This window comes from Macadamia integrifolia, chromosome 13 (genome assembly GCF_013358625.1).
Source record: "Macadamia integrifolia cultivar HAES 741 chromosome 13, SCU_Mint_v3, whole genome shotgun sequence".
Classification (NCBI taxonomy): Eukaryota; Viridiplantae; Streptophyta; class Magnoliopsida; order Proteales; family Proteaceae; genus Macadamia; species Macadamia integrifolia.
In genome coordinates this window covers 22,727,115-22,753,854 of record NC_056569.1, presented here as the reverse complement: position 1 = coordinate 22,753,854, position 26,740 = coordinate 22,727,115, and the positions used below count along the sequence as shown (strand labels likewise).

At 38.5% G+C, this 26,740-nt stretch overlaps 1 protein-coding gene across 1 annotated transcript; it reads left to right on the top strand.

Annotated features, from left to right (window-relative positions):
- Nucleotides 1-23,493, top strand: LOC122059284 (glutamine--tRNA ligase, cytoplasmic). The gene is made up of 14 exons (XM_042621992.1): nt 1-322; nt 424-474; nt 565-636; nt 737-836; nt 1,925-2,020; nt 15,575-15,636; nt 15,765-15,866; nt 15,949-16,044; nt 16,337-16,489; nt 16,577-16,632; nt 22,362-22,452; nt 22,530-22,616; nt 23,020-23,217; nt 23,329-23,493. The coding sequence occupies exons 1-14, from the start codon at nt 191-193 to the stop codon at nt 23,476-23,478; spliced, it is 1,446 nt and encodes a 481-aa protein (XP_042477926.1). The 5' UTR covers nt 1-190; the 3' UTR covers nt 23,479-23,493.
- The last annotated feature ends 3,247 nt before the right edge of the window (nt 23,494-26,740 follow it).

Below are 26,740 nucleotides of genomic sequence, written 5' to 3'. Positions count from 1 at the left end.
TTTTTTTACACCGTGGGCAGCAAGAAAAACCCCCATTCCGGCTTCACTATTAAACCCTGTGACGACTGCGTTTTCACTCACTTTCTTCTTCATCCGTCGGCTAAGGTTGACCTTCCTCTCCGTTCAAACCTATCATAGATCGGCCTTCTTCGTTTTGCAGACTCTTGGGGATCAACTGGTTGCAGTAACAATGGTGGTTAAAGACGAGAACAGTGAGAGATCACTGGAGTTGTTTCTGAAAATCGGATTGGATGAGAGGACTGCTAAGAACACCATTGCGAATAACAAGGTTACCGCTAACTTAAACGCCGTCATCCAGGAGGTATTGAATTCGTTTAGTTTCTCTTCCAAATTAAGGGTTCTTAGTTTTAGTGTCTCTTCCAAATTAAGGGTTCTTAGACAAAATTAATTTTGATTTTCCAGGCAGCTGTGACTGATGGATGCAGTAAAGTGGTTGGGAATCTACTCTATACGGTAAACTTATTAAAACTACTACTATTGATTTGTCTGCATGGAGGGCTACCATGTTCATTTGTTGTGTTGGTGTGTAATTATGAGTGACAGGTTGCTACGAAATTCCCTGCGAATGCACTTAAACACCGGGCGACGTTACTGGAATCTGTTGTTTCATCGAAGGTTGGATAGATATTCCAAATGAAATGGGTTTGGCTTTTGACTGTGTTTAACGGAATATTGTGCATGATTTGTTCTCTCTCATTGGAATGTGATGTTGCAGATTAAAACACCTGCTCAGTTAGAAGCAGCTTTTTCATATCTTGGGAATGTTGGGCCAGATGAATTTCCAGTTAATGAGTTTGAAGAAGCTTGTGGTGTAGGTACGTTTTCAAAGAGTAGTGAAATAAGTTAATTAATTATGTCAAATTAATTTGACTGCCTTAAACCTATAATAACTTGGTTGCTATTCACCTGCAGCTTACTTCTCAATCTTCATTTGGTGCTCTTTTTTCCCTCCCCACCACCCCCCCCCCAAATCAAAACCAATTTTAGTAAGCATTACATTTGTGTGAAATTGAAGCCATATTAGGATACATTAATTAGTTTAAACTCAAGAGAGGCTTTTAAGACTGCGGTCTACTTTATTCCGACTCATATTTTTTGGTGGTTGAGTTAATCTAACTTCCTTTTTGATAATTCTTCCATTAAAAAAAGAGGGTATTCCTTTTTGATAATTCCCTTGCATGTTTGAAATCTCTGTTATGCAATCCGCTGTTTTGTACTGTGGTCTGTGGAGAAAGAAGAGTGTCATGTCTCAACACAGACACAAAGTGTCAGTCATAGAAATTCTCAAAATCCAGAAATGGGAGTCATTTATATTGGGTTGATTTTTTACAACTGACATGTCCAAGTTTATCTTTAAAGGCTGAAGGATGCCTTGCCTTAGGATTGTTTTAAAATTACAAAGAGCAAGTTTTGCGTGCTTGTTGTCTTAGATAAATGATGTTATATAGGTTTTGTTGGCAAGTCATTGGTAAGGGGAACTAAAAATGACAGATAAGTTTGTGTATGGTAAGCTGTATCATGAATTTGTGACAAATGTGAATAAAAACAAGTGAGAATAATCTAAAAGAAATTGGGGCAATAAAAGAAGCATCAAACTAGGACCATTTTAAAGCAGTAAATTAAAGGAAAGGAAATAGTTATCTTCCGTGTACTAGATGCACAGCCTTGTCCTAAAAAGCGTGCTGTCCTAGATGCACAGCCTTGTCCTAGAAAGTGTGCTGTCCAGAATGGCATGGTTGTATCTTAAATATCTTGAAGAATTTTCGCATAATTTTCTAGTTAGTTAATTTCTGGCTGTCCATCATCACCTCTTACCCCTATTTATTGCATTACTTTTGATATTTTTGTTCCATTTATGTTTCCATCTCTTGGAGCTATTCTAAATTCCTTCACATGTGAGCAGGAGTAGAGGTTTCTGCAGCAGAAATTGAATCCACTGTTACTGAGGTTTTTGAAGAGAACAAGCATGCCATCTTGGAGCAGCGTTATCGAACAAATGGTAAGTGTTAGTAGGCCATGTGTTTCTGGAGGTACCTCAGATGGATATGGTTAGAATTTATTTACGAAAGAAAATACTGTTGACAGGATTTAGTATGTGCTTGTAGAAGGTTATGTTGATTACATCTTAGCTCTATGCATCCCTTGCTTGAAAGGTGGTAAAAAGAGAGAGATTAGGTTGTGTTTGTTGATATAGCTTGAAAAATGGCAATTTGGGGTGCATCTTATAGTATATTATAGTTTCATTTCTTTGTGTCCCTTTTTTTTAAGAGGAAAAGGTAATATAATGATATTTCCATCTCTCCCCCCCCCCTATCCCAAGTGGGCCACTTCACGCATAGGTGAATGTATAGTTGCATTTGCAGTTTTCCCTTTCTGGATAGCTTGATGAAGGGTTTTGTAATGCCAAATCAACATTGGTTTTTGATATTTTATTGATTTTAGAATGGGGGACAATTTTGAGAATAAATGTATTTGAAGACTATGTTCTGAATGTGTGTGTGTGTGTGTGTGTGTGTGTGGGTGTGTGTGTGATTTCCTTGCACATGTCATGGGTTGGTTCTAATGAACATATTGAGGCCTGTGGAAACAGTAAAGAGGGCTCAGAACTTCCGTTTTTTAGGCAATTTCATTTAATTCCTATGTCATATTGTTGTGTTGAAGGCCCTTGCACTAATTTAGATCTAAATGCACTATGTGACTAAATGGTGCTACTCTCCACATCTGCGTTCTCATTATATGATTTAAGATGCTGAAGTGGCAAGAGATCTTGGATGAATTTTTCCTCTAGCTCAGATAATAAGAATTTTATCTTGCAATTGCTGGTTGGGGGACATCCTCCTAAGTGCTAAAATTCCTATAGAATGTAACAAGGCAAAGCAATATTGATGTGCATTTTTAATCATAGTTGTCAAGGCATTGCCTGGGCAACAAGGCGAGGCGACCACTAGTCTTATATGCCAAGGTGTTCAGACCCAAAACTTGATGACCTTGCCCCGTACTTATAAATTTCAATGATTTCATGCTTGTACCCTTATATGTTTCACCTCATATGTAATAAAATCTGTTATTCCCACATCTCTCTTTGTATTTCCTTATTTTTTTCCCCTTAATTTTCATAGAAAAAGGAAATTCTCATTCACTTCTCTCTCTCATTCTGCCAGTTCTTCGTTCATCCTTTTTTTTTTCCTGCCTATTTTTTATATAGATTATAAAATAGTGAAACCCTGGTGTGTCCCTTCTCACTAATCCACCTCTTGGTATTTCTTATTTTTTCCCAAAGTTAGATTAGATAGGAAACCATCCATTTCCATCTCTCTCTCTCTCTCTCAAAACCTGTTCCTCTATCTCCCTTCTCCCCTTTTCTTCTATCAAAATGTGGAAGAAGAAGAATAAGAAGTAAAGGGATATTTGTTTCTGCAACTTCAGTAATTTGTTAGCTTCCTAACTAGGTGATAGACGGAGTTGTAATCCTAAAGAATGTTCAAAATTTGATGGCTGATAATGGTTTATGATTTTTTATTTATTTAATAATTAAAAGATGATTTATATATATGGATTGACATTGGTCTGGCGTGAAGCCACGTAGAACTGATCCCTTGATGGAAATGTAAAAAGTGAAAAAGCCATTGTAACCTGAAACACTGCTTGGATTTTGATTTATGTGGATTTTGTGATGTGAGTTTGCTCGGTATCTATTTGTTCACTTAAAAAGAAAGGACTGGAGAGGTTTTGTGCAATTATGTTCATCCATTTGTATTCATTACAAGGAGGCTTTATTCATGATGCATTCCAGACACCTTTTTATTCAAATTATAGCTACCCCACACCATTTATCCCTCCTGGACCAACCTCCCTCCTCTCGCTTGAAACCAGTAGAATATGAGGAATCATATCTTCAAAACCTGTTATTTGAGGTTTGAGATTACCTCTCTCTCTCTTATTCATACACTCCCATTGGGTACCACAAACCCACATTTTGGTTGGTTGGATCAAATAAGTTTCTTTGTTATTTTTTTGTTGCATAAATAATTCATTACCAAGCAGAAGAAAACTTATAGCCCCTAAAGAGGGGGGGGGGGAGAGAGAAAAACGAAACCCAAACTCAAAGAGGAGGGCTAATTCCTGATGATGGGGCTAGATAGCTCCCAAGAATTTACAATATGACAGATTCTAGGAGAGGGATTACAAGTAGAAGAAACTCGAGAAATCTTGGCCTTAACATCAAAAGAGATGGAACCCCAAATCTTATCAAGAGAGTAAGAGTTGGAGGTCCACTTCCTACGATTTCTTTCCATCCAGATCTGGTTTATGGTTGCGCAGAAGGCGAGCTTTCCCATAGTATCACATAAAAACTTTCCCTGAAAAGTCATATCCACCCAAATTCATTTCCTATGGAATGCTAGAATTCTTATGTTGGCTGGCCTGCACCTAGCAAGGGTCTCTTTCTAGATAAAGGAGGAGACAATGCAAGTGAAGAGGAGATGCTCGATACTTTTCGGCTCATTGCTGCAAATGATAAACATAGGATCAGCTGGAATGCCTCTGTGTGCAAGGATTTTTTGAATGCTCTCCAAGTCGTGAAGCTTTGGTGGAAAATGTGATGCTTGAACCAGATGAGATTGTGCCAAGGGGAGGGCTGGCCATGACTCTTGATAGGCTCCTACGCGGCTTTGGCAGTGAAGAGCTTTGAGGAGGAAGGCAACCAGAGGATAGAATCCTACCTTTGCCTCTGAGATTCCGGGATGACTTGCAAAGAGTTCCAAATGTCTGCAAGTTGGGGTAAGGATTGAGCTGGGTAGGGACCAATTGCCAGAGGATAAGATATCGGCCACAAGGGCATACTTGGGCAAACTGGAGCCATAGATTGTTTTGGCACTTAAGGCATGATATAGAATTCCTTTGGGGTGCCAGGGTTCTAGCCGACGGAAAGTATTAGTCCCGTTACCAATTTGAGAGGAGATGGCTGCATAGATAAGAGCGACGAGTAGCAATGATCTTACGCCAAACCCATGATGCATTTGGGGGAGTTTCACTGTCCAGAAAGTATCAGATTGAAGCAGTCTCGAGTAGACTCAGTCAACCCGTATGCTCTTCTTGTTTGAGACAATTTTCCAAACCAGCTTGATGATACCAGCCAAATTAACATCATTGATCCTTCTCAATCCTAAACCCTCGTCTTCCTTAGGAAGACAAACAACAGACTAACTAATAGGGCGGAGAAATCTGAAGCATTCACCTTCATTTCTAAAGGAAAGAGGTAAAAATGGACTCAAGCTTGGAGATGATGGGTTTTGGCAACCTATATATGCCCGACTAGTAAATATAAGAAGCTTGAAGAATAGATCTGATGAGCTCTAACTGACCAGTAAAAGAGAGGAGCTTTCCTTTCCAGAGTTGGAGACGCTTTCTAATGAGGTCAAGCATATGAGTGATGAGCTGAAAGCCTGGTAGGAATAAGAGGGAGCCAAGATACTTTACCGGAAGGAGACAGATGCAAAACCCAGTCTGCTCAAGCAGAGAAGCTTTGGAAGAGTCAGAGATCTTAGTGATGCAGTTGGGCATGGGAAAATTTGGGGTTAATTCAGTATATTGATTATTAATTTGTTCCCTTATTGTTAAAGTAGGGTGTCCATTAAATAAGTTGGGAGATTTTATTTCAGTTGCTAATCTAGGTTAGTTTCCATTGTTGGGGTTTTATTTTCCTTTTTATAGCCATGTAACACAGTAGAGAAGGACTGACTTGAAGTTTTGAAATTGAATATTTGCTCAGCTGAAACCTTGGCTGCCGTGACCGCATACCTATCTCTTTTCTGATTTTCTCGCTCTTCTCTTCTTTTCTGGTTCTGTTTTGCGGCCGTCTCTCTTTGCCGGAAAGCCCCCTGTTTCTGGCAATATTTACAGCTCTATTCAAGCCCTTAGATCTCCTTAGTGCCTGCTCTGCTTGGGCTGAAGTTTTGATCGAAGGCTTCCCCTCCTTGGGCTACCTTAACCCTAGAATCTTAACTTCAACAGGTCTTTCTACTGAGAGACTCGAACCCAGGTTCAGATCTGGGTCTGTATCTTGTGCCAGATCTGACTTGCAGAGTTCAATCCTTCTTGTGCCCTTGTAGTCTGCGGCTAATATTGCTGGGTTCCAAGGAGCTGGATGGTGCGACCATTCACCTGAAATTTCAGGCCGGCCCGATGCCAAACCAGTGAATTCTCCATCTCAAAGCTCTGCTGACTCCACCGCTGCAACCCTATTCCAAGGTTGAAGAAGACTCCAAGCTTCTCTCTTAAACTGTGAGCTTTCTTTTTCCCCTTTCCTTAAAAACGCCCTTCCTTTTAACCCCGTATTTACACCCTGCACTTAAGCTGTTTGTTATTCCTAGTTTACCCCTACCAAATAAATACTAATCACCTTTATGTCCTTCCCATAGCTAACAATCTAGATCCTTACACATTTTGTTTATTTACGAGTTTGCCACTCCTCATAGAAACTTTACATTATTTACAGAACTGCCATTATTCTTGATATCTGTTATTTTCATTATTGAATGGGCCCCTAAGCGATCCGATTCCTACTTTTTGGAACCTGGAGCTGCATCACTCAACCAAGAAGATCAGAGACTTTGCATGATTGATACGCAGCCCAGATATAGTAGCAAATTAACAAGTCCCTTTGTTACTCATGGTCGATATGTGTTTTGAGGTTTATTTTTTATTTATTTTTTGTTATTTGATTTATTTGCTTAATAAGTAATCAGTAAAAAAATTGTGAGAAAGGCAACTGGATCTTGGGCTCCTACTGAAACCTTTTTTATTCATGGGTGAGTCTGTTTAAGGCCATTACAGTTGGATTTTTTGTGACCTCAGTTTATTAATTAAGAGACGGGCCTTTTAGATTATATCCTCGGATCCATCATTAAACATCTTGATTGATGGTGCTAATACACAATCCACATTGGGTTCACCTATTCTGAACTACTCCCAGTCACTCCCAATCTGCAAACCTTTGCTCTAGTGTAAATGTTTGTTCAATAACAACAACAACGACAACAACAAAGCCTTATCTCAATTCAATTTAACTGACCTCAAAATCAGTCCCATGCAGTTGGTATGATTTCCATTATTTATGTCCGTACTTTGGATCTTCAATGCTTTACTGAGTCATAAAGACATCTAAAGCTTTACTCTATGATTTTGTCTCTGAGGGAGTGATTTGTGATATATGGGAGCTCGGTTTGCATTTGTATAGCATGAGACAGTGGGTACATTGACAAAAAGAGTAATGGTGTGAAGTGGCTCCTACTTGGTTATTGTCTAGATCTCTGGATTGGTCATGCAAGGACTAATTTAATCATATTTTAGGCCCAAAATATGTTTTTTATAACACAATTTCATTAACGCATACAAGGGATCTAAGAGCTTTTCTTTGGAAGTTTCTTTTGGATACTAAGCAGCTTTTTTTAGGTCTTGATTGTTTTAGTAGATTGGATAGTAGTAGGTCTCATGAGGTGGTTGCTTTAGGCAAGGGCATTGATGTTCTTATTGGAGCAGATTTCTGTTGGTTGGCTTTGAACTATGTGAAGTATAAGATTTATTTTGGTTCTTAATGAAGGTTTGTTAACACACAAAAGAGGAGCTTTTCTTTTTTTAATTTTTAATTAAGGAGCAACATGGTTTTAAGTATCGGTGCGTATCGTGCCGTATCGGCCGATATGTATCCGTATCGGTAGGCATCGGCACGATACATACCGATACGCTACGGGGAATTTTGGGCTCCCTTTTACGTATCGCTGTATCGTGCGTATCGTACCGTACCGTATCGGTACCGATACGTACGATACTCTACGATACGAACTTTTAAAAATCTGGAAATTCCCGAGAGTATCGGTACGTATCGGTACCGTATCGGTATGTATCGACCGTATCGTGCAGTATCGAGCCGTATCGTACTGTATCGGTACTGTATCGGTACGTATCGACTGAAAATATGAAAATTCCCGTGAATGTGCCTTTTATTGTTTGAACAAACACTTCAAACTCTCACCAATAGTTTTCTATATTTCTCTTCTTTCTTCCCCTTTGATTCGCACACCTTTTTGGAGACTCAAATGGTAGATTGAAAGAAACATTGTCGAAGTGAATGGTTCAAAGAAGGAGAAAAACATAGTCCAAGAAGAACCTTGAACTTGAAAGTTGAAAAATTTGAATAGTAAGTTCTTGAATCTTTACTCACTTTTTTCAACTTTAACCTTAGATTTTCAAGTTTTTTTTACAAATCTAAGGTTCATCATAGGGGTGTCAACCGGTCGGGTCGGTTCGGTTTCGATCGGGCTTAATCGGGCTTAAAGACTTTCAATGGCTACACCGTGTCCGCCCATTTAACTAATCGGGCTTAGTTATTGAGGGCATGGTACACTTTATATTCGGTCGGTTGGTCTCGGGCTATAATCGGGCCACCTTAATCGGGCTTTAGTCGGGCCTTGGATTAAGCTGTGACGGAATACAAGACATCGTACACCAACAATCTCCACCTTGGTTTGAATTCTGTCGAGCCTCCTGTAAAGATAACCTGTAGACGTCTTCATCCCTGTACCTCATCAGAGGGACAAACCCGCACCTGTTTGGTGCATCCCTCATCTTCAACAATGAGTAATATTAATCAAGTCCAAACAGGACTCGAACTTCTCTGTAGTAACTGGCTTTGTAAACTTATCTCCAGGATTGAGATCTGTATGAATTTTTCTCAAGTGAATACTGCCTTTTGACACAAGCTCCCTGATCTTGTGAAATCTCACATCAATATGCTTTGTCCTTGCATGAAACACCTGATTCTTTACAAGATGTATGGCACTCTGACTGTCACAATGTAACACTGTACCTCTTTGCTCCAACCCTAACTCACAAACCAGTCCAGCCAACCAGACTCCTTCCTTGGCAGCCTCAACTGCTGCCATGTACTCTGCCTCTGTAGTGGACAATGCAACTGTAGACTGAAGCATTGCCCTCCATGATATAGGTCCACCAGCCAATGTAAATACATACCCTGTAGTAGACATCTTCTTGTCTAAATCACCAGTATAGAATTAATATAACCTTCCAATTATATGGAACTTTCCTTGCCATTGAACATAACACTTATATCTTTAGTCTTGCTCAAGTAGCTGAAGATCCACTTAATTGCATTCCAATGCTCCTTCTCTGGATTACTCATGTATCTGCTAACAACATTGACTACATGAGACAAATCTGGCCTGCTATAAACCATAGCATACATGAGACTCCCAACTGTGCTAGCATAAGGGACTTGAGACATCTGCTCCACCTCCTCATGTGTTCATTCCCTTTCAGATAACTTGAAGTGGCTAACTAACGGAGTGCTAACCGGCTTAGCCATTTCCATGTTGAAACGCTCTAGCACATTTTCAATATACCTCTTCTGAGTTACCCAAAGTTTATCTGCATTTCTATCTCTAAGGATTTCCATGCCAAGGATCTTCTTAGTAGCACCAAGATCCTTCATCTCAAATTTAGCACTCAACAAAGACTTCAAAGAGACTATATCATGTTTGTTCTTTACAGCAATGAGCATGTCATCAACATAAAGCATCAACAAAATCATGGAATTATCACTTGACACTTTATAATAAATACAACTATTATACTCACTTCTTGTGTAGCTAATCTTCATCATGTGGGAATCAAAGTGCTTGTACCACTGCCTAGGAGATTGCTTAAGACCATAAAGAGATCTATTAAGTAGATAAACATGATCTTCCTTTCCCTGCACCTTGAAAGCTTTAGGTTGTTCCATGTAAATCTGTTCCTCCAAGTCACCATAAAGAAATGCAATCTTCACATCAAGCTGTTCAAGCTCCAAATCATACATGGCCACCAAAGCAAGTAGTACCTAGATCGAAGTGTGTTTTACCACTGGAGAGAATATTTTATTATAGTCTATCCTCTCCTTCTGTGCATAGCCCTTGGGTACAAGTTTGGCCTTATACCTTTCACATTCCTTCTCAGATGGTGCCTCTTTCTTACGAAAAATCCATTTACACCCAATGATTTTTCTTCCCTTGGGTTGTTCCACAATCTCCCAAGTCTTGTTCTTCTATAGAGATTCCATTTCCTCCATCATAGCTACCATCCATTTATCATGTTATGCATTTTTCAAAACATCATGGTAGGAAGATGGATCACTTGTACTTACAGTGAGGGCATAGGCAACCATGTCCTCAAACCCGAATCTCATAGGTGCTTTATGAGTACGTTTCCCTTTACCCTTTGCTACAATATAGGGAACTTCTACTGTTTCCTGTTGTCCTGGTAAGTCACTGGATGACTCATTCTATCTTGTTGTTTCTGACTCACCTAACTCCACCTGCACAGTAGAACCTTTTTTATTTTCACCAACTATTTGTGAATTGTATTTTGACTTCACCATATGAGACTCATCAAACACGCCCCTGCTAATAATAACTTTCTGTGAATTTGGATCCCACCACTTGAATCCCATTTCGCCTTTCTTAAAACCAAGAAAGATGCATTGCTTAGACTTTGAGTCTAACTTGGAACGCTGTTCACTCTCAACATGTGCATAGGCTAGACAACCAAATATTTTTAGAATAGAATAATCTACTGGTTTTCCTGTCCATATCTCTTTAGGAATTTTACAATCAATCGCCTTTGATGGAGACCTGTTGATGAGGAAACATGCCATATTCATTGCTTCTGCCCAAAATCTCTTGCTCAACCCTGCATTCAGCCTCATTCTCCGAGCTCTTTCTAGAAGTGTTCTGTTCATCCTTTCAGCTACACCATTTTGCTGTGGTGTCTTTGGAACCGTGAAGTGACGTGTAATCCCTTCAGCTTTGCACAATTTTAGAAACGGCTTGTATGTGTACTCCCCTCCATTATCTGTTCTCAAGTACTTAATTTTCTTTCCTGTCTTCCTTTCTACCTCAGCCTTCCATTCTTTAAATTTAGTGAACACCTCACTTTTATGCTTCATGAAGTAGATCCAGACTTTCCTTCAGTAATCATCAACAAAGGTCACGAAGTATTCTGCCTCACCTTTAGATTTTATTGTTGAAGGACCCCATACATCGCTATGTATATAATCAAGCACCCTTTTACTATTATGTTTTGCAGTTTTGAAACTGACCTTACACTATTTCCCGAACACATAATACTTGCAGAGTTCAATTTACAAGTTTTCATTCCCTTCAACAGTTTCCTTTTATGAAGCTCCATTAATCCTTTTTCTCCCATATGCCCTAACCGCATATGCCACAGATAGGTATCATCTGTATCAGATCTTGCATCTGTATCAGAGCCTGCATCTGTAGTCACAGATGCTCCACCTGTAACAGTGCTCCCTATGAGTCTGTATAAGTTTCCTGTTAGTTGTCCTTTCATGACAACCATAACACCCTTAATAACTTTGAGAACTCCACCTGCTATTATGTACTTGCAGCCATTTGAGTCAAGTACCCCCAAAGATACTAAATTTTTCCTTAATTCTGGTACATGTCTCACATTTGCTAAAATTCTTATTATCCCATCAAACATCTTGATTTTGATAGTGTCTATCCCAATGGTCTTGCACACGGCATCATTCTTCATTAGGACAGACCCACCATTATATGGTTGATATGTAGCAAACCAATCCTTATGTGGACACATGTGATATGGACATCCAGAATCTAAAATCCAAGAATCAGAAGGTTGATTCTTACTTGATGATATAGAGAGTACATCTCCATCATCTTCATCTGAATTGTCAGCCACACTAGCTTCCTCAGATGCCTTATCTACACCTTTCTTCCTTAAGTCTGCCTTCCTCTTCAAGCACTCTCTCTTCAGATGACCTTCCTTCTTGCAATAGTAATAAGAGACCTTTGTCTTGGCCCCTTTTGATTTCGATCGACTCTTCCCATATCCCTTCTGATTTGATCTCCCTCTTTCCTGCTCCTTGTCACATCCGAAAAGACCTTCTCCTTGAGATTTTGTACTACTGGCCTTCTTCCTTGTATCATTGGACATGAGGGCAGCCGCGACTTCATCAATCTCAAGGGTCCCGAACAAGAGAGTTGTTACTGGGTGATCATATGATTCTGGGAGCGACGACAACAACAGTAACGCCTTGTCTTCATCCTCGATCTTAACCTCCAGGTTTGCAAATTTACTTACAATCTGATTAAACATGTTAAGATGTTCTAATAGATCCGTACCTTCCTCCATCTGTAGAGAATACAATTGTTTCTTCACGAACAACTTATTCGTTAAGGACTTCGTCATGTAGATGCTTTTAAGTTTTGCCCATAACTGCGGTGCAGATTTGATACCCACAACATATTGTAGGGCATCATCAGAAAGATTCAATCTAATAGCACTTACCGCCTTTTCCTCTATCTCTTTCCAATCTTCGTCAATAATTTTTGTAGGTTTCTTCGACTTTCCCAACAATGTTTTCGCCAAACCCTGTTGTATCAGAAGATCTTTTATCCTTTGACGTCAGAGGGTGAAATTGTTTTTCCCATTGAACCGCTCGATATCATACTTGACATTCGATCCCTTCCCTGCCATCGTGATAGTAAATCCTATAACTGAAACCTAGAGCTTTGATACCAATTTGTAGAAACGCAACCTTAAAACGATGCAGAAGATAATGGAAAAACAAGAATAAACAATGAACACAGATTTACGAGGTTCGGCAAGATTGCATACGTCCCCGGTGAGATGAGATCCCGCTTCACTATCAATGGAGAATAGGGTTACATCGCTCATCCTCACTCCTCTCAGTATTGCTTGCATTACAGAGAAAGAAACACGTGAATTAACAGCGGGACCGTTGTCTTGCTTGTCGAGGCGTTGCACCAGTAATTCCTGGATTAAACTGTGACGGAATACAAGACATTGTACACCAACAATATGCTCTCTATTGAAGCAATTAATGACCATAAACTATTATGCCCCCCTTCTCTCTCTCTCTTTATATATATATAATATATAGATCTCGTAGCATAAGACTACACACTATACCATAGTGATATATACATAAACCAATACATGAGTTAGAAAATGAACCTGATTCATTTAATTAAAAAAAAGTGTCAAAACGATAAGGTGTTTGAACGCCTTGCCTTTTCAGAAGAGACTAGATGCCAAGGTGAGAGTGATGGTAGGATGCTGAAAATGTTAACTTTTGCATGTCAAAACAGTACGAGGAGCCTCGGATTTTTTCTTATCTCATTAGATCTTTTTGGTTTGTGGCTTGCACACTAGAATATTCATTGAGATGGATGATAATTTGGCTAAGATTATGGAGATCTACCCTGAAATCTAGGGTCTTAAGATTAGTAGAACAAAAACGGAGATAATGGAACGGGCGGATAATGATGTGGTGAAACTTGAGGAGAGAGAGAGATCCCACAAAGCGACTCTTCCAGATATTTGGGGTCAATCATAAACAAATAAGCTGAGATAGACGATGATGTGTCTCACAATATTAAAGTTGGATGGATGAAGTGGAGAGGTGCATTTAGTGTGTTGTGTGATTGACGTATACCTTTAAAGCTTAAAGGAAAATTCTATAGAACAATCATAAGACCGGCTATGATGTATGGGGCAGAATGTTGGGTAGTCAAGAAGCATAACATTGATAAGTTGAGGGTAACAACTAACAAGAATGATGATGTTGAGATGGATGTGTGGCAAAACTAGGAAAGATAAGAGTGAGGAATGACTAGGTTAGAGGTTACAGGAGTGATAAGATCCAGATAGAAGGAGTTAAAAGAGTTAGGGGTTGGCCTAAAATGGCCATAGAAGAGTTGGTAAGCAAAGACATGCAAAAGCTAGGCCTGGATCCTAGTATGACATCAAACAGAGTTATTTGGAGGGCAAAGATCCATGTTGCTAACCACACTTAAGTGGGATGTTCTGGAGGTGTTGCGTTACTATGTTTCCTTTCCTTTTCTTTCCTTTGCTTTATATCTTACCCTATCACACATCCATGTAGCCGACCCCATTTAGTTGGGAAAGGCTTGGTTGTTATTGGATAATAATATGGCTAAGTAGGGGGGTATTTGTCCAAAGATATGTTATAGAAATAGAAGTCCTTTTTAAAGACCGAGTTTAGTAAGGGTGGGTGACTTTTTTATTGCTTCCGTTTACTATTTGGTGTCTTTCCTTTTGCTTTTTGAGTTTATTTCAATAAATTGCTACTTGTCCCCTAACCGCCCAGAAAAAAAAAAAGAAAAGGAAAAGGAATAATAAAGAAATAAAGCACAATTCATTCTAAACCCTAGTTGAACACTTGATGGTTATAATTGGGTTCATTGACCATCCTTTATTCTCCTTCATTGAGCTCATCATGCCCCTTGAACTATAATTTTAATTCTTGAAGTTGAGAAAACCTATTCTATGTCGTAGGAAAGCCCAAAACTCTGTTTAACCTTGATGTGGGAACAAAAAGTTGTATGGAACTTATGCTAGGAAAAATTTGGCAGGCCTAGTTGTCTGATTGGGGGTTCGGTGGACCTTTGATATGGGTTTCTATTAACCTAGGGCTGGACCTAAACTTGTGCTTTGTTTGGTTTGCTTTAGGGTCTCATAGTTCCATTATAAGACAGTACCTATCTCTCTCTTGCTGGCAGAATGGTTTTCTTTGGTTGGCCTATGTAATTCTGCCTTGTGTTACCCTTGAATAGAAAGGGCAATGTCTTGATTGGCCACGTGTCAAATTCCAGACTTGTATTCATCAAATACCCTCCCATGTATGCCCTTGCATACATGTATTTTCAGCTGTCCATGTATGGGCATACATCCTCCCATAGACCTTGATTTCAAAGCCTTGCTTGCTACTTGGGAACTCCGATTGGGCTGTAGATGTGTGTGCAGGGGACTTTGGGATCTACCAGTTGACAAAATTCGGGCCTCATCCAACATGCCACGTGGTAGGTTTTTTTGGGTCAACCAGATAAACTTCGCTTGAGTGGGACTGGTTAAAAAACAGTCATGTTATAATTGTTTCGCTGCCTTGGGTGTTTGGGGGGTTTTGTTCACTTCAATTTTCTCTCTTTATTTGGTTTCTTTATGGGTCTCTAGAAGAAACATGGATAAGAGTCCTATTGAGGGTACTAGTTTGCTAGACAAAGTGCAAGTCTTAAAGAGAGTCAAATTAAAGTCCTATTTAGAGTTAGTATTAGGGTTGTCATATATATTCTGATTGTATATGGCTTGCCTCGGTGGAACAGCCTCTCCGCAAAATGGGGGTTAAGGCTGCGTACCATCCGGCCCCTCCCTGCAGTAGCGGGAGCCTCATGCACTGGGTACGCCCCTTTATATATATGCTGATTGTGCGTGAAAATTTTTAGACTTTGGGGATGGAAATTGAGTTTCGTTTAGTGCTTTTGGATGCTAATGAAAGATAAGGGGCAAGGAATTATTGAAGATTGGATGCTTTCTATTCTTCACGACTTCTTTTGTGAGTCAATTTTGGTTTTTGGCCTTTTCTCTATTGCCATTGGAAATCTGATGTTCAGTTTATTCTCATGTTCCTTAGTTGGTGATCTACTTGCACAAGTACGAAAGAGGCATCCATGGGCTGATCCTAAAACTGTGAAGGTGATTTTTTTTTCAATTTATTATGATTATTTTCTTATGAGATAATAGTTATTGTCTCTGAAACAAATTTAGTTGTTTGTGTGTTTTTTACTCAATACCTTGCTTCCATGTCTTCTTCCTTCCAACAGCAAGTAATAGATGCAAAATTATATGGATTACTTGGTGAGAGGACTGCAGCAGATGATGAAAAACCTTCAAGAAAGAAGAAAGATAAGCCTGCCAAAGTAGAGGTAGGGCATGTTTGTATGCCCTTACTATTTAGTTCTCTGCAGGTAATAGATGAATCAACCTCATTTTTGCTCATTTCTGTAGGATCAAGTCCGTGTTGTGGATACTCCTTCAGTGCCATCCCCTGAAGAGGAAATTAACCCTTATTCAATATTTCCTCCACCCGAGGAAAATTTTAAGGTATTTAATGGAATAAACCTAAATTTAGTCTTTATAACAAGAAACTTGTTGAGATCCTCATGCAGGGTATGCCAATCTATTTCTCTTCTCACAGTAAGGAACGTGTTATATACTTGTATATTGTATCTCTTGGAAGTGGACTTTGAAACTCCCTGAGAAACATATCCAAATGGCCTCTGATACTATTTAAGATTGTCACATTTCTGCATGAAAATGTTTGGAGAGATAATTGTTAAACTATATACGTTTGGAATTTGATGAAGCTGATTGTCCTTATAATCTTCATTGTTAGGTTCATACTGAAATATTCTTTAGTGATCGCCCTGTATTGAGGGCATGCAACACAAAGGAATTGCTTGAGAGGCATTTGAAAGCAACCGGGGGTAAAGTCTTAACTCGCTTCCCACCAGAACCAAATGGCTATCTACATATTGGTCACGCCAAGGTATATAGATCTTCCTCCAGGACAAATCTTGGATTCCCTTTATTTTCTTAGACATTGATGGCCACTTATCTTGCGAAAATAATGCAGGCAATGTTTGTTGACTTCGGGCTGGCAAAAGAGAGAGATGGATGTTGTTACCTGAGGTAAACATGGGTCTTCTCAGCTTCTTTCGTTTCTTTATTTTGTTTTCTTGTGTGGCTATTAGAATTGATCCACTCTGTAGTCTTATTGATTGCATCATCCTTTCTGCAAAGACTCAACTTCGTGAAAGTTTTTTAGTTGGTTAAATATGTTTGGCTATCTTGTGGTTGATAATTCTGTTTTAAAATCCCATTCTATTTCTGTACCTGAGGACAAGCTAGAGTTTGATAATTTTAATTGCACTGTTCAATTGATCAAGTAATAAGCTGAAGAACAGAAACAATTATCATTTTGTTACTAAATCGAATGTGAATTACCAAGCATGCCTAAGTAAAATCATCATGCTTATAAACACTGAAACCTCATGCTGTTGCACTTCCTTGACTGGACTGGATTGATTGAGTCTGGAAACCATGACAACAAATAACCTGGCCCAAAGCTGATGGTTGATTCAGTAGGAGTAGTTAGGAATTTATTTCCCTATTTGCGGTTATTTGGTCATTTTTCTCTTTTGGTTTACTGTGTAGTAGTTGATAGGGATGGACTGGAGTTTGTCTCATACTCTACCATTGTTTAAGAGTTTGTTTAGAGTTCTTTTTTCCTCTTCAATATATATATATATATATATATGAATGTAACACACGATGGGGGAAGATTAGAGTTGAATGAATTGGAAAATTTCAGAGTTTAGTGTGCTGCCCTGCTGGCTGAGAAATCCTTCTTGTCTCTTCTATCGTGATTATTGTTCCCTCCCAGTTCTGTTTCCTCTTAATTTTCTGTTTATTCTATTTTTTTTGTTCCTTCAGTTTTCTTTCCATTTTCTCCCTTCTGGTTGAATCTTAAATCTTTATTCCCAGTCTCTGTTTCTGGGCAGTACTTGCAGCTCCAGATATTGTTTCGAACTCTCTGGTTAGACGCTCAATTGAATTTAGATTTAGGAGTTAACTCTTCCCTTAGGGTGACCCAAACTTTAGATGCTTGTCCTCCAAATCACCTTCTGCTGTGAGATTGAAACCAGTAACTAGACCTAATTCTACTGGTTCGGCCAAGTTTTGTTTTCAGGAATTTTGTTAACTTTTCTAATTGCTGTTTTGAGTGATTGTTGATTGGAATCAAAAGTCCTGTAAATTGAGCACTTCAAGGTTCACTTTGATCAGAGTTCACATGAAGGAGAACTCTCACTTGGAATTTTAACTGCTGTTTCGGTTTATCGTGGTGAAGAAGAAGAATGCTCGTCTTATTCACAAGGACAGCTGCTGTTTAATATTTCAGAAAAGCTCCATATACAAAATTGTTCTGGTTTTACTCCAGTCTAATTTTAAATTCCTGGAAGACCGTTCCCTTCAAATGTTAATTACCGTTTGGTCCAAGTTCCTATTTACCATACCCAAAGGGGTCCTGAACTTGTTCTGAATATGGTTCCATCTGGGGTTCCGAAACCCGATTTGGATCGTCACAGGGTCAGTTTCAGCAGAGCAAGGGAGGAATCCTGCGGCTTCCTGTAGAGGGCTTCAACAGCCCTCAACTCCTGTTCAAAGGTGGTCCCTGATGGCCTTAATTAAACCCTAAAAGGGCTTAGGCAAAACCCTGCTGGTCTGGGAGATATTGAGGAAATCGATGGACAAGAAAAACCTGACAATTGGCTGATTTCAATCCACTCTTTGGCTGCCTCAATCTGAGTTGTATTTGTGCTTCTGTACTTCAAAATAGCTTGGAATAATCACCCTCACACTCTCTCACAGTAAGCAATCAAAAGAAATCAAGAAGAAAAGAAGAGAAGGATGATGAAGGATAGTTGTTGGTGGGATAATGGCTATCTCAGCCTGGGCCTGTCACCCACAACTATCTCAGTTGTTGTTCTTCCTTTTTCATGAGATTGGAGCAAGCATTGGCTGCAAAATTATTCATTCATTAATTGTGTAAAAACTGGTACGGCCGCCTTTTTTTAAATAGAGTGAAAACTTGCAAATAGAAGTTAGTTCCAAAATAGGAAACTAATATGGTATAGCAGCTAATCTGTAACTTGAAGACTAAGAAAACATAAGAGACCAATATAGGGACCTTCTAGAAGAACATGGTTGACCAAGTTAAACCATAAGAAGACAAGAAGGCAAAAAATACTTCACGTGTAACTGTTCACATGAACAGTAACACAAGTTGCTGGAAGCTGCTGGACATGCTGGATGATGGCTGCTTGGGATATTCTAGAAGACCAATCAGGGAAGTAAAATATGCACTAATCAAGGGGATGCTATGCTGGTTCAATGGCTGCAGGAGTGGACCAGCATAGGTGCAAAATTGGGCAACAAGGTTGGCTTGATGGAACTAAACCAGGTCCAGACTTGGGACAGAACTGAACCATGGTTTTGGTCAGTTTGAGTTCTCCTTTTGACAGCCTATCTACATCAGGCTGTTTGGTAGCTAATGAAGGAGAAGATACTTGAAGGTTTTATAATTCTTGACCAGGGGTAGACTTGGAAGCAAATATAAGGTAAGGCTAAGAAATAAATAATGAGAGAGTGAGGGGTAATAAGGAAAGTGGAAATAAAACAAAAGAACGAAGGAATCATCGGAGGGGGTTGGGTTGTCTTCAGCCTTCAGCCAGGAAGAGTGAAACTACTTTGAAGAGAACTCCTGCATGCAAGACCCAATCGACTCAAGATTTCTGGCGAAGGAAAGTGACTCGATTCTCTACTGATTACACACCCTAACAGCAGTAAGCATCAGCAAACCAACAAGATTTAAATATCTGAAATCATACCTGGCGGTAGAAGGAGAACCAGGTCTGAAATCTGTTCTGTAACTCATAAATCCAGCAAGCATTTGAACCATATTGCACAGGTAGGTCTGCCCCTAGGGTAGGTATTAGCATACCAAACACAAAAGTGAAAGAATCAGGGATGAGGGAGATTGGTTGAATCCCTCTCAGCCCAATTGGTTCATTAATTAAGGAAGAAACGGGAAGAAGGATAAGAAGGAAAAGGATAAAGGAAGAAAAGAAAGGAGGAGGAAGGATCGATGAGGAGGGAAGAGAAGGAACAAGGGAGATGAGAGGAGAGGGGGTCGATTGACCAGCAGGTCCTCACCTTAGCACACCATGACAAACGACTTTTCAATTCATTCAATCTCGTTGTCTCTTATTTAGCAAATTTTGTCGGTATAAAGAAAACTCCCTTACATAGAAATAGAAACCCAACTAAAATATGAAACTAACAAACTAGGAAATAATTCCTGCGAAATCTACCCACCCAAATAAAATAAAATAAACTAAATTTTACATCTATTGTTGACTACCAGCCCCATTTAGACCGAAAAATCGGATTGGACTCTTCTTTTTGGACTTCTGCATCAACTCTCCCCAGCTTGAAAAGAACTTGACCTCGAGTTTTGTAGAGTCGAGGGTTCAATATTGTGATGAATTTTTATATGCAACCCATAGCAGCATTCTGGTAGCTCATGGATGTTTGGAATAGTCTTCCAGATGGAGTGCTTTCTCTTCAAAGAACTTTGGTGGCATGACTAACTCTTATGTGCTAATCTCTGAATCAATATCAACAGTGAATGCCATCGATGTAGTCCTCAACTTTTGTAGCCTTCTCATCGAAGAATTGAGCCATGGATTCTACATCTTCAAGAACATCATTATGAATGTTTATGATTTCTTGTTTAGTGTTCTCGACCACTACCTTATCTTCCATTATTTCAGTGTTGTCTCCTTTGATCTCTTCAACATAGACCTCTTCAGTAGAATCTTCTTGTTACTCTTCCGTCTTTGAAGCTTCAAGCGTTTTCTCTTTTTTTTCATCACAGTTCACTATGATCACTTTGGCTTTATCTTCAACTTCAGGCTCCTTTTCTTTGATGACTGCTCTCTCAATTTTCTTTGGTAGTGTAAATTTGATATCAGCCTTTGTCTTAACGTTGTTGGTGTCAGACTTCCAACACTCCCCGAGAATTTTATAGACTGCTGCTTCAAGTTCTCAACTTTAAATTCCTTTTAGTGGTAATCTTGTTGAGGTAAGAGCTTTCTTTGTACATGTTCTGGTAGGTACTTATTCTTCAACTTGTGCGTCATTTCCAAGTCCTAGGTTCATGTCTTGTCTTCTAACTCTGAGCTTCTGCGCATGGAATCTCCACCATTCTTTGACACGACTAGTCAATCACAAATAAAAAAAAATATAAGCTTCCCCTCCTTTGTCAAGTTGTGCCAGTCAAAATATTCTTCTAGAGAATCTAACCAATCAAGGAATAGGCATGGGCCCTTCTATCCAGCAAAGGAACTTTCTAGCTTCACCTTCTTTATGGTAATATCAGTCCTAGGAGGTGCATAGTATCTAGGTACAAGTCAATGCTCTGCACCATCCTTGTCATGCGTCCAATGAACTGCTTCAACATCTCAATCACCAATGAACTGTTTCAACATCTCAATCACTTACATTGGAGTCATGGGTCTGGTTTGGGGTTCTGGAAATTACCAACATCCATAGCTCTAAGTCCAAATTGATAGGGCTAGACTTGCTAAAACAGCAAGTAACTAAACCCAAAAACAACAGGCCCATTATCTCTTCTTTTTGGAATTCTGCATCATGGTTGCATGAATACCTCTCTGTATCGTGTCCATCTCATTAATATTGTGGATATTATAGTCATGCTAGAAAATCTATGATTTGAAGCACATGACTGATTTGGTGCCTTGGCATCGAGGATAATCTGAATTGCTATGATGAAAATGATATTTTTCAAAGGATTTGTTCTGCTTGCTTCTCAAGGATAACTTTTTCCCCTGATAACTGACAACAGGAGCTTTTTTCATACGAGAGAATAGCGAGAACACGACATCAACTATCTGCACACTATATTAATTACATAAATGCACCCCAAACACTACATCCTTCTCGAGGATAAATTTTGATTGACCAGATGTGAATGTGGGGATTCTAATTGCCTGTTTCATTACTGAGGGTAAGTGGATGCTAAACTTCGGAAAATATATGGCAAAATCAATTTTCTAATGATAAGAATCTACCCAAATGATGGCCTATAAAGATCTTGAAGCTTCATCCAGAAAAGCAACGAAAAAGTCTTCCTGAAACCCATAAATTGAAAGTATTTTCACACCTGTCGGTCTGTCCACAGGATCAATTGTCTATCATTCTCAGTATTGTAGCACTAGTGAATAAAGGAAACACTTGCTTGCTTGACTGAAAACTTTATTTTTTTCCATATCTTAAAAAAATTTTTTTTTTTTTTTTGAGGAATAATTGCTCCTTGATGAATGTAATGAAGATTCTCTTTCTCCATCCTTGCATATATTTCTTATTTCCATGTCTTTTTGCTTGCATTTACATGTTATATTACGGACTTAAAACAGGGATTATATGATTATGTCTGTAGATTTTTCACAAGAGGGGCTTCTAAATCATTGTTTTGTTCATGAAACACACGTACACATAAAAATGTACAGAAAATATATAAACTTCTAGATTTGGGAGAAACAGGCCAAGTTCATCTTGTATGTAGTTACAAATATAATAAAATAATACACATCATGTTTGCATTATGCTTGTTAATTTGAGGGCTGTAGTTTAGCTATTGCATTGCTTGGGTATGAAGATGGTGTTTGTTTTGTTCTTTCTTTTTGAAGTTTCAAACTGCTTATGACATTGAAAGAAGCGAAAAATACTTCACAGTGCTTTGTATTCTGAACTCCTCATTGATTTGACTTTGCTAGGTATGATGATACAAACCCTGAAGCTGAAAAGAAGGAGTATATTGATCATATTGAAGAAATTGTTCAATGGATGGGTTGGAAACCCTTCAAGGTATAATTTTTCAATATTGACAATGATTCATTTAATACCTTGCTTTGGCAGTACTTGACAGTTTTCTGCCTTTGCAGATTACTTATACTAGCGATTATTTCCAAGATTTGTATGACCTTGCTGTGGAGCTGATACGTAGAGGTCATGCTTATGTTGACCACCAGGTTGTTGTCTGGCACTAATGGATGGGGCACTAGTATTATTTAACTTACAGGATTCTACATGATTATGGTCATATGCAATTTTCCTTTTCAAGATATATTCAATTCAAATTTATTCTTTGTATCCAATTGCTCATAAGTTGATTGGCATTTACTGCATAACTTGACATAATGTAGTTTTGGTGTTACTTGTCAACAAGCTGTGGAACAAAATCTGATTTCCCACTGGGAACTTTTTATTTTCTTTTATGAGTGAAAATTATCTTTGTTTCCGTCGGTCCTTCTCCTTTTTCCTTTTATTCCTTTCTCTCTTCTTTTTTTTTTTTGGGGGGGGGGGGTTTTGGGGGAATGTTGAATTGATGGATTGATCTTTCTAACTGACTGAATGGTTTTAAATTAATTCTAGACTCCTGATGAAATAAAAGAGTATCGGGAGAAAAAGATGAACAGTCCTTGGAGGGACAGGCCAATCGCTGAGTCATTGAAACTGTTTAATGAGATGAAACTTGGCATGATTGATGAAGGGAAGGCAACCCTTAGGATGAAACAAGACATGCAGAGTGATAACTTTAACATGTATGACCTGATTGCTTACCGTATAAAGGCAAGGCTGAGCTTCTACACTAATTTTATTTCTGAAATTTACTCCTCTAAATTTATTTTTGATTACAGAATTCTGGAATTTCTTACATTTTTATGATTTGATTCTGGCCAGTTTACTCGTCACCCACATGCGGGAGACAAATGGTGTGTTTATCCAAGCTATGATTATGCTCATTGCATTGTGGATTCCCTTGAAAATATCACACACTCGGTATGTTTTGTTGTTTTAGTTTTGATAGATATGTTTTCCTTGATATATTAATCTTTTGGATCCATGCTTCTGATGAAACAATGATGCTGGTTCTTGTCATTTCCATATATTTAAAACAAGAAGTATTGCTATTGCCTGTAGTTTTCACTTAGGTGAATTATTGTCTTTGGGAAGCTAGGTTTGAAAGAAAAGAACTGTTGCTAAAGCAAGTTTAGAAATGACATAGCCACTTTTCCCCTAGATCAAGGAGAAAAGAGCTGCTATGAGCATATGATTCCACACCTGTCTTCCTTTTTTTAATGTAATGCTAATCCCGAACCATGGAATTGCAATGGAAGATTAGCTTTCGATAGGATCACAAGTATAGGAATAGGGATAAGATTAAAAGAAAATTGAATAATTCAATCAAGACAAATTTGATATGTATAAAGTTCTGGTAGATTGCTCTAATCAGTCAGTATAATAGGTCTGTAAAAGATGATCTAAATCAGATATGGAGTAATCCTACTGGGAGTTGAGAAGTTGCAGAATTTGATGGGCCTGCCTGTGCGGTTTCTGATTAGAATATAGAAATATAATAACAATTAGACAAAGATTAACTAGATACCAGAAAACAGAGACAAAAGCCAGGTTACAGAAATCAGAATTGAAGGATTTCAAATTAATGGATGAAGCAGGTCTATGAACAGATCAGAATCCGTATTCAGACCCAAAAAAAAAAAAAAAAAAAAAGAAGAAATTAGACTTGTTCCAATGAAACCCGAGAAAATAAAAGGCTAAACCTATAATATAACTGTCCAAAACGTGTTTTCAGCCCATTGGACTGGCACCGGTACTTTATAAGCCTCCAACCTCTCGAATGCAACTTCATCAATTTCCCTGGTGTTGGAAAGAAACTCATGCTGGAGTTTTGAAGTATTGAAGTATCCTCATTACTTGATTAGGACCAATCTTTTTGGTCATTTAGAGGGAGAAAATATGTTGTACACATAAAATCAGCAACGTATGGTCCTTTCTCACTGATGGGTTAGGATGAATTAAATAGGTGACTTTTCTTCAATAAAATCAACTAACGCTTCTTGTTTGGCTTCATTAGTACAAACCACTACTTGTTCGGTCATTACTTTCTTTCTTGTCTTCATTAGTTTCTTTGATTTCTTTGGTTGTACCTTCAGTTGTAGTCATGGTTTTAAGTATCGGTGCGTATTGTGCCGTATTGGCCGATACGTATCCATATCGGTAGGCATCGGCACGATACATACCGATACGCTACATGGAAATTTTGGGCCCTCTTTTGCGTATCGACGTATCAGTCATATCGTATCGTGCCCTACCGGTACGGTACCGATACGTACGATACTCTGCGATACGAACTTTTAAAAATATGAAAATTCCCGTGAGTATCAGTACGTATCGGTACGTATTGGTACGTATCGAATGTATCGTATAGTATCGAGCCGTATCGTAGCGTATCGGTACGATATGGCTACTTAAGTGTGAATGTGCCTTTTGTTGTTTGAAACAAACACTTCAAACTCTCACCGACAGTTTTCTATATTTCTCTTCTTTCTTCCCCTTTGATTCACACACCTTTTTGGAGACTCAAATGGTAGATTGAAAGAAACATTGTGGAAGTGAATGGTTCAAAGAAGGAGAAAAACATAGTGCAAGAAGAACCTTGAACTTGAAAGTTGAAAAATTTGAATAGTAAGTTCTTGAATCTTTACTCACTTTTTTCAACTTTAACCTTAGATTTTCAAGTTTTTTTACAAATCTAAGGTTCATCATACTTAGAATCACATTTTGTGCATCATTATTACATGAAATCATTGGATTTATAAGGATTTACAAACTTTTTTCAAGAGAAAATGAGGGTTTCAATTTTTTTCAAATTTCTTAGATCTACTCATGCTCAATGATTAAAAATGTTTAGATTTTTTATATGTTATATAAAAACAAGTGTTCTACAACTTCCATGGAAATTTTTGATTTTTCTCAAAAAAATATATTTGTCTATCAATACGATACCCTCATCATTTTGAACATTTTCAACTCAATATATTTGTCTATCAATACGATACCCTCTACTTAAGTATTTATGCATTCTACATGTTATATATAGCTTTTTTTAACTGTTTTTTTATGCAAAAGTGTATAAAAATGTGTTCCCTATCCATTTATATGCGTATCTTTAGCGTATCTTAGCGTATCTCCGATACGATACGATACCCTCCGATACGTATCTTAATTTTGACCGACCGATACGGCGACCGATACCGATACTTTAATCCTTGCTTGTTAATGATGCTGTAATTTACATTCAATTATAATGTTGCTTTTTTTTATTAAAAACTTAATGAAATGAACAATTGAAGAGACAAACTGGATTATGTAAAAAAGGAAGAAGAAAGAGTAAGTCATAACTCAAGGATCAAAAGTATAGAAATTCTGCAAATAGAGCTCAACACCACTTCAAATTGGCAAATCTGTTAGCAGTATCTATATTTATGCCATATTATGGTTTCAGTACGGATGAAAAATAATGACTAAAAAGTTCATCACTAATCTTCTGTTATTATTATTGTTATGTGGGTGAGAATTACATTGTAAATCTTGAATAGCAATTTTGAATCACTTGTTGTTGAGATGACCATAGTTAGTTTTATTTTTACCTTGGTTAAGTTTTATTATTTACTATTTACCGTAGTAAGTATTGTAGATACGGACGCTTAGTCGTCTTATAGATAGGGACGCTTAGTCAGCGTTACCCTACTTTCCTTATTTGATTTATTGTAATCTTGTTATAAATAAGAAAGACCTTTGTCATTACTGACAAGTCGAATCATTTCCTAATATCTGATTCTCAACTTGATAGCAAAGCCAAACACCCTAAAATATTTTTCTTCTTCTTTTTTGGTTTTTCTTCTCCGCCCTTGGGGGCCCTCGCCTCCTAGTATAGCTTGGTAGATTAAACCTCGTTCCATGCAAACCTAATCCCTAACCCATTGTGCCTTTTCACCGCACCCACTTCCACCTCCGTCGCAACATCGCTGCCTGCGCTTGCTCGCACGTTGCCATTGTCATCTCTCTTCTTGTCGTTGCCTACTGCTGCCTCTATTGCCTGCGCTCTCTGCTGCATATCGCTGCCAGCGCTCTCTGCTGCATATCGCTGCCAGCGCTCTCTGCTGCATATCGCTGCCAGCGCTCTCTGCTGCATATCGCTGCCAGCGCCCGTTGTTGCCTACACCTGCTCACTGTCTACACCTACACTTGGCGCTGCCTATTGTTTGTGCCTGTGCCTGTGTCTGTGCCC